The sequence below is a fragment of the Palaemon carinicauda genome, chromosome 17 (assembly GCF_036898095.1).
Source record: "Palaemon carinicauda isolate YSFRI2023 chromosome 17, ASM3689809v2, whole genome shotgun sequence".
Taxonomy (NCBI): Eukaryota; Metazoa; Arthropoda; class Malacostraca; order Decapoda; family Palaemonidae; genus Palaemon; species Palaemon carinicauda.
Genome location: NC_090741.1, coordinates 61868232 through 61877760, shown reverse-complemented (window position 1 = coordinate 61877760; position 9529 = coordinate 61868232). Strand labels below are relative to the sequence as shown.

The 9529-nt window shown below is 37.8% G+C and overlaps 1 protein-coding gene across 1 annotated transcript in view; it reads left to right on the top strand.

The window, feature by feature from the left end:
* Window positions 1-4145: 4145 nt before the first annotated feature.
* Window positions 4146-9529, top strand: part of LOC137656395 (probable cationic amino acid transporter) — a gene marked incomplete at its 5' end in the record, with an annotated part of 32775 nt that continues 27391 nt past the window's right edge. The window contains 3 exons of the mRNA XM_068390571.1: window positions 4146-4392; window positions 7335-7543; window positions 9246-9417. Coding sequence (XP_068246672.1) covers window positions 4146-4392; window positions 7335-7543; window positions 9246-9417 — 628 coding nt within the window. The remainder of the gene's footprint in view (window positions 4393-7334; window positions 7544-9245; window positions 9418-9529) is intronic.

Below are 9529 nucleotides of genomic sequence, written 5' to 3'. Positions count from 1 at the left end.
ACCTGTAGTGATACCCTGGTGAGAGGGAGTAGCCCGAGAGGGTACACTGTGTGTATATCTATCTAAATATCAAGCCGTCATTTTTGACGGGTCGCGTACACTAATAATAATAATAATAATAATATTAATAATAGTTCTCATTCAAATGTATGATAGGCTGTTTATACCATAAGTTATACCAATTACCAATAATTGGCATTAACAAAAGGAATTTATTTTCTATACAACTGATGCTAAACTGACTTCCAAAGAGAGATTCTATAATGGTACATTGCTCGCTGCTCGGAGAGGCATAACGTAGCTTCCAATAACATATGGAAAACTTTGAGTCTTGTTAACACAGGAGTTTCAGAAGCTTTGTTGAATAATACCTTCAAGTTATCTCCCCTATATAATAAAGAGCAAGTGTCTGGATATATATATATATATATATATATATATATATATATATATATATATATATATATATATATGTATATATATATATATATATATCACACTTAGGGGAGAGTGTGTAGTCATACCCTGATGAGAGGGGGTAGCTACAATAACGTCTCTGCCTGGCGATCTGCTGGACTTGGATTCAAGACCTGTTTAAGTCAGATAATGTCTTTTAGTGTCTGTAACCTCACCATCCTTGTGAACTTGAAATGGGTGAATGGTTTGTGGGAGCCTATAGGCCTACCATCTCAGTCATCAGCAGCCATTGCCTGGCCCTACCTGGTCCTAGCTTGGGCGCTGATCCTATGTATATATAATGACAGTCTCTAGGACACTGTCCTGCTTCCTAGGGGAATGTCACTTTCCGTTGCCTCTTCCATTCATGAGCGACCTTCAAACCTTTAAAATAATTTTTTTCCCGTCCCTGTCCCTTGCATCTCCTACTCATGAGCGACCTTTAAACCTTTAAAATATTATACAAGTATTTTTTTTCCATGACAGTCTCTTGCCTCTCCCACTCACGAGCGACCTTTAAACCTTTAAAATATCATACAAGTATTTTTTTCCATGACAGTCTCTTACCTCTCCCACTCACGAGCGACCTTTAAACCTTTAAAATATCATACAAGTATTTTTTTCCATGACAGTCTCTTGCCTCTCCCACTCACGAGCGACCTTTAATCCTTTAAAATATATTTTTTTCCATGAGAGTCTCTTGCCTCTCCCACTCACAAGGGACCTTTAAACCTTTGAAATATCATATTTTTTTCCATGAGAGTCTCTTGCCTCTCCCACTCACGAGCGACCTTTAAACCTTTAAAATATCATATTTTTTTCCATGAGAGTCTCTTGCCTCTCCCACTCACGAGCGACCTTTAAACCTTTAAAATATCATATTTTTTTCCACGACCTTTGCTTGCCTCTCCCACTCACGAGCGACCTTTAAACCTTTAAAATATCATATTTTTTTCCACGACAGTCTCTTGCCTCTCCCACTCACGAGTGACCTTTAAACCTTTAAAATATCATATTTTTTTCCACGACAGTCTCTTGCCTCTCCCACTCACGAGCGACCTTTAAACCTTTAAAATATCATATTTTTTTCCACGACAGTCTCTTGCCTCTCCCACTCACGAGCGACCTTTAAACCTTTAAAATATCATATTTTTTTCCACGACAGTCTCTTGCCTCTCTCACTCACGAGCGACCTTTAAACCTTTGAAATATCATATTTTTTTCCATGACAGTCTCTTGCCTCTCCCACTCACGAGCGACCTTTAAACCTTTAAAATATCATATTTTTTTCCCATGACAGTCTCTTGCCTCTCCCACTCACGAGCGACCTTTAAACTTTTAAAATATCATATTTTTTTCCCATGACAGTCTCTTGCCTCTCCCACTCACGAACGACCTTTAAACCTTTAAAATATCATATTTTTTTCCCATGACAGTCTCTTGCCTCTCCCACTCACAAGCGACCTTTAAACCTTTAAAATGTCATATTTTTTTTCCATGACAGTCTCTTGCCTCTCCCACTCACGGGCGACCTTTAAACCTTTAAAATATCATATTTTTTTTCATGACAGTCTCTTGCCTCTCCCACTCACGAGCGAACTTTAAACCTTTAAATTATCATATTTTTTTTCATGACAGTCTCTTGCCTCTCTCACTCACGAGCGACCTTTAAACCTTTAAAATATCATATTTTTTTTTCATGACAGTCTCTTGCCTCTCCCACTCACGAGCGACCTTTAAACCTTTAAAATATCATATTTTTTTTTCATGACAGTCTCTTGCCTCTCCCACTCACGAGCGACCTTTAAACCTTTAAAATATCATATTTTTTTTTTCATGACAGTCTCTTGCCTCTCTCACTCACGAGCGACCTTTAAACCTTTAAAATATCATATTTTTTTTTCATGACAGTCTCTTGCCTCTCCCACTCACGAGCGACCTTTAAACCTTTAAAATATCATATTTTTTTTCATGACAGTCTCTTGCCTCTCCCACTCACGAGCGACCTTTAAACCTTTAAAATATCATATTTTTTTTCATGACAGTCTCTTGCCTCTCCCACTCACGAGCGACCTTTAAACCTTTAAAATATCATATTTTTTTTCCATGAGAGTCTCTTGCCTCTCCCACTCACGAGCGACCTTTAAACCTTTAAAATATCATATTTTTTTCCATGAGAGTCTCTTGCCTCTCCCACTCACGAGCGACCTTTAAACCTTTAAAATATCATATTTTTTTCCACGACCTTTGCTTGCCTCTCCCACTCACGAGCGACCTTTAAACCTTTAAAATATCATATTTTTTTCCACGACAGTCTCTTGCCTCTCCCACTCACGAGCGACCTTTAAACCTTTAAAATATCATATTTTTTTCCACGACAGTCTCTTGCCTCTCCCACTCACGAGCGACCTTTAAACCTTTAAAATATCATATTTTTTTCCATGACAGTCTCTTGCCTCTCTCACTCACGAGCGACCTTTAAACCTTTGAAATATCATATTTTTTTCCATGACAGTCTCTTGCCTCTCCCACTCACGAGCGACCTTTAAACCTTTAAAATATCATATTTTTTTTTCCATGACAGTCTCTTGCCTCTCCCACTCACAAGCGACCTTTAAACCTTTAAAATATCATATTTTTTTTCCATGACAGTCTCTTGCCTCTCCCACTCACGGGCGACCTTTAAACCTTTAAAATATCATATTTTTTTTTCATGACAGTCTCTTGCCTCTCCCACTCACGAGCGAACTTTAAACCTTTAAAATATCATATTTTTTTTCCATGAGAGTCTCTTGCCTCTCCCACTCACGGGCGACTTTTAAACCTTTAAAATATCATTTTTTTTTTTTTCATGACAGTCTCTTGCCTCTCCCACTCACGAGCGAACTTTAAACCTTTAAAATATCATATTTTTTTTCCATGACAGTCTCTTGCCTCTCCCACTCACGAGCGAACTTTAAACCTTTAAATTATCATATTTTTTTCCATGACAGTCTCTTGCCTCTGCCACTCACGAGCGACCTTTAAACTTTTGATATATTTATTCTTCCCGTTACTGTTCCTTGTCTGCCACTAGCGAGCACCCTTTTATTATTATCATTATTATTATTATTACTATTATTATTATTATTATTATTATTAAATGCTAAGCTAAAACCCTAGTTGGAAAAGCAGTATGCTATAAGCCCAGGGACCCCAACAGGGAAAATAGCCCAGTGAGGAAAGAAAACAAGGAAAAACAAAATATTTTATGAATAATAACAACATTTAAATAAATATTTCCTAAATAAACAGTAAAAACTTTAACAAAACAAGAAGAAGAGAAACTAGATAGAACAGTGTGCCTGAGTGTACCCTCAAGCAAGAGAACTCTAGCCCAAGACAGTGGAAGACCATGGTACAAAGGCTATGGCACTACCTAAGACTAGAGAACAATGGTTTGATTTTGGAGTGTCCTTCTCCTAGAAGAGCTGCTTACCATAGCTAAAGAGTCTCTCCTACCCTATCAAGAGGAAAATAGCCACTGAACAATTAGAGTGCTGTAGTTAACCCCTTTAATATAATATTTTTTCCATCACTATCCCTTACCTCTACAACTAACGAGTGACCTTTAAACAAAAAATTTTTCCGTCACCATCACTTGTCCCTGCCACTTACGAGTTACCTTTAAACCTTTAAAATAACAATTTTCCCTCTTCCCTACAGGTGTCTGTTACGCAGAGTTCGGAGTACGGGTCCCGAACACGTCCGGCGGGGCGTACATGTACAGTTACGTCACAGTGGGCGAATTCATGGCCTTCATCATCGGCTGGAACATGGTCCTTGAGGAACTGATAGGAACCTCGGCCTGCGCCTGCGCACTCAGTGCCTGCTTCGATGCCATTTTCAACGGGGCGATATCGTCAGGGGTGGAAAAGACCTTCGGCCATATGTTAGGTGAGTGACTGAGTCTCGTGTGAATATGACAGTGACTTGTCTTGGGGTTTTTTCAAGCCATCCCCTCTTTATAAATAAAGATGCAATGTCGTCAGGGGCTGGAAACGACGGTCGGGCATATGTTAGGAGAGTCTCGTGTGAATGTGGCAGTGACTGGTCTTTGGTTTTCTTTCGAGCCATCCCTTCTTTGTAAATGAAAATGCGATATCGTCAGGGATTGAAAATACGTTCTGCCATATGTTAGGTAAGTAAGTCTCTTGAGTGAATATGACAGTGACTAGTCTTATGTTTTCTCTCAAGCCAGCCCTTTGTAAATGAAGATGATTTTATCCTTCACTCATCAGTATTTGTTAAGAGTAGCCATAACTGAATTTTTTAAATTCTAATTTTCTTAAGAAAAAACAAAACGAGTATATCCTTCGAAAAACTATGAGTATGAATAAGGCCATGACTGATATTTTCATTTTCTCTGCAGCCAACCCTTTAATAATAATAGTTCACAATTGAAAGCAAATTAGAGCTAAGGTGATGATAACCTTCCGAATTCAACAAAATGATAAAATACAAAAATGAAGGCTAATTTTGGTACAACAATGACAGGGAAGTTGGTAACAACTGTTGTCTTGTCTTCCTCTTAAGCCAATCCCACTTGGTTAAATGCTTGTTCCTATCAAAAACGAATAAAATATACTTTTCTGACAATTAAATATATTAACATTTGCAACAACTGTTTGTTCTAAATGTAGTAGTGATCTGCTGGTTTTGATGGCAGCCCCTTTTTTGTTTTTCTCTTAAATCCCTCAATTATAAGTAAATAAATGATACCTCAATATCAGCAATTTAAAAAACACGGGATATACATGTAAGCATGAAAGTATAAAGGAATAGTAGTTACATTAGGAACGTAGTTACATTAAGAATGTACTTACATTAAGGATGCAGTTACATTAAGAACGCAGTTACATTAACAATAAAGTGACATTAAGAACGTGGTTACATAAGGATGCAGTTACATTAGAGAGTGTAGTTACATTAAAAACGTAGTTACATTAAGAACGTAATTACATTGAGAATGACGCGATTGAATAAATTTTTGAAAGAGAAACATATTCATACTTGATAGTAAAATCGTAGAGATGTTTTTTTTTTTTTTTTTTTTTTTTTTTGATGCGTGAAATAGTTTATTGATTGAATAAACAACTATAAATGTAAAGTTGGACACAGACTTACATTTGAAAGTGTTATGGCAATTTAGTTGCATCATTAAACGTATGAGAAAGATACTGTGATTGCACAAGGAGAGAATACGAATTCCATAAATTATGATATAACTATTTACTTCTACAATGATTTCACCAAAACAGTTATTCAGATCTGTAAATTTCAATTTTCTTTCGCTGTACTTCTTAATCACTTCTTATGTACTTTATTTATTTCCTTATTTCCTTTCTTCGCTGGGATATTTTTCCCTGTTGGAGTCCTTGGGCTTATAGCATCCTGTTTTCCCAACTAGGGTTGTGGCTTCAATAATAATAATAATAATAATAATAATAATAATAATAATAATAATAATAATAATAATAATAATAATACGCTATTAACTTTACACTCTGTCTGTCCTCCCATCTTTCAATATCGCATATTATTAATATTATTATTATTATTATTATTATTATTATTATTACCAGCCAAGCTACAACCCTAGTTGGAAAAGCAGGATGTTATAAGCCCAGGGGCTCCAACAAGGAAAAATTAGCCCAGTGAGGAAAGGAAATAAGGAAATAAATACACTACATAAAAATATTGAATAATATAAAATATTTTAAGATTAATAACAACGTTAAAATAGATCTGTCATATATATACTATGAATTGAGATTTGTCAAACGGACCCCGTAACCTAAGGTACAAAGAACACCAAGAATGAACCGCTCCTATCAGATCTTAGGCTTCTAACCTCATTAAAGAATAATGAAAACAGCTTATTCGAAATTCCCATATCCCTGAAGCCTGTTTTCTACTTTCTCATGTTACCTGGAAGAAAGAAAGAAAGAAAGAAAGAAAGAAATGAAAGAAGCCCTTGTTAGAGATTATCCAGTACACGTGTTTAATAGTCCTTGTTTTCCTTCAAGGTTTCTTTGGTCGAAAAGGTGGGATGAGAAAAAGGGATAGTAGAGGGGGAGAGGGCGAGAGGGGTAAAGGGAGGAGAGGTGAAAAGGGATGAGAGGAAAATAGGGAGATAGAATAAGATTAGAGGGGAGGGAAAATGGAAGGTGTAACAAAAGAGACATGAAAAAAAAATGAAGAGAGGGAAAAAGGTAAGAGATAAAAAAGGGATAAAAGAGTTGAGGAAGAGGGAAAAGGGAAGAAATAGAAAAAGGGAGATGACGAAAAGGGAGAGGGAATGATAGATGAAAAAATGGTTTAAGATCATCATCAGCTAAAATACAAAATAAATTGCGATATATCTAAAGTTGTTGACATCACTCAAAAAAAAAAAAAATTTGCTGACGTCACTCAAAATTAAAAACCGATATTGCTGACGTCCCTCAAAATTAAAAACAGTGTTGCTGACGTCACTCATAAAATTAAAAACAGACGAAATATATACAGTATGTGCTGCTTTAATGACAACTTAATATACTATGGCCCCTACCTAAATTACAAATATCCGTACGCAGAAGATGCTATGTAAATAATAAAGACATACTACATGTCTCCCAGAGAGAGAGAGAGAGAGAGAGAGAGAGAGAGAGAGAGAGAGAGAGAGAGAGAGAGAGAGTATATATAAGCTATCAACCACACTCCCTTAATCACTGTGCATAGATTGAACCCAAAGACGATCCCTAGGAAGCAAGAAAACAGACCATATGGAAGAATCACTAACACTGCCCATCATTTCGGTACTAACAACATCAATAACCTTCTCATTCCCGTTACAGGTCAGCCTCCGGACTTCCTGGCCGCCGTGTTAACCTGCATGATGGGAGGCGTGCTCATAGCCGGCGTGAGGAAGTCGGTTCAGTTCAACAACATACTGAACATCGTGAACTTCTTGGTGTGGGTGTTCATAGTCATTGCTGGGCTCTGCTACGCGGACTCCGCTAACTGGACTCAACACGGAGGGTTTATGCCCTACGGATGGTCTGGGGTGAGTGAAATCATGGCTGCTGCTGCTGCTGCTGCAGCAGATAACTAGTGGTAGTAGTAATATTGATTATACTAAAGACAAGGGTCTATGCCCTCTGGCTTGTTTCGAATAAGTTTCATGACTGTTACTGCACTGAAATTTCGTGGCTGTTACTGCACTGGTCTTGGGTAAGGTTCATGGCTGTTACTACACTGGTCTTGAGTAAGTTTTATTACTGTTACTGCCTTGGTCTTGAGTAAGTTTCATGGCTGTTATTGCACTGGTCTTGGGTAATTTTCATGGCTGTTACTGCACTGGTCTTGGGTAAAGTTCATGGCTGTTACTGCACTGGTCTTGGGTAAATTTCATGCCTGTTACTGCACTGGTCTTGGGTAAGTTTCATGCCTTTACTGCACTGGTCTTGGGTAAGTTTCATGGCAGTTATTGCACTGGTCTTGGATAATTTTCGTAGCTGTTACTACACTGGTCTTGGGTAAGGTTCATGGCTGTTACTGCACTGGTCTTAGGCAAGTTTCATGTGTTACAGCGGTAGTAGTGCTAGCAGTAATATTAATCATACTAAGAAGAAGAGTTTATGGGCTATGGCTGGTATTAGTGAGTTTCAGGGGTGCTCCTACAAAAATAGTGGTAGTGGTGATAGTAATAGTGGTAATACTAAGAATGAGGGTTTATATCGTATGGCTAGACTACTGCTGTAACAAAAATAAAAAATAAAAGTCTAGAACGCATAAATATTTTCACTATGGTTTTCTTCTCTAGCAGTCTTGTACTCCTCACTTTATTTTTTTTCTACCAGTGCATAAATTTATACAATTTATCTTCAAACTATAGACGAACATTATCTCTTACTTAATTTTTCATAAGTATCCAAGGTTACTACTATTTCTCATTGTCCCTCACTTATCATTTTGCCTTTCACACACAATCATTTTAATTTTTCATTTTTAGTTTAACGTCAATTCACAATCCACCCACTCACCAAAAGCGATAGAACACAGGACAAACTTTTGAACATTCCTTATAACAGGTAGTAGGTTGGCCAGGGCACCAGCCGCCCGTTGAGATACTACCGCTAGAGAGTTATGGGGTCCTTTGACTGGCCCGACAGTACTACATTGGATCCTTCTCTCTGGTTACGGTTCTTTCCCTTTGCCTACACAGACACCGAATAGTCTGGCCTATGCTTTACAGATTTTCCTCTGTCCTCTTACACCTGACAACACTGAGATTACCAAACAGTTCTTCTTCAACCAAGGGGTTAACTACTGCACTGTAATTGTTCAGTGGCTGCTTTCCTCTTGGTAAGGGTAGAAGAAGCACCTCTACTAGGAGGACACTCCAAAATCAAACCATTGTTCTCTAGTCTTGGGTAGTGCCATAGCTTCTGTACCAAGGTCTTCCACTGTCTTGGGTTAGAGTTCTCTTGCTTGAGGGTACACTCGGGCACACTGTTCTATCTAGTTTCTCTTACTCTTGTTTTGTTAAAGTTTTATTATAGTTTATACAGGAAATATTTATTTTAATGTTACTATTCTTAAAATATTTTAATTTTCCTTATTTCCTTTCCTCACTGGGCTATTTTCCCCTGTTGGGGCCCCTGGGCTTATAGCATCTTGCTTTTCCAACTAGGGTAGTAGCTTACCATTTGATAATAATAATAATAATAAGAGACTCGTATCACACCTCGCTCGTTCTCCTACAGGTCCTGACGGGCGCAGCCACCTGCTTCTACGCCTTCATCGGCTTCGACATCATCGCCACGACGGGCGAGGAGGCCGTCAACGCCCGCCGTTCCATCCCTTATTCCATCGTCATCTCTCTGGTGGTCATCCTCATCGCCTACGTCAGTTCATCGGCCATCATCACTCTTATGGGTGAGATGAATATGGATTTTTTTTCCTGGATGAGGACTTTTTCTATATATTTCAAAAGCCGATTGACTTATATATTGTACCTATAAATTTGGGCTATATTGTAATAATAAAT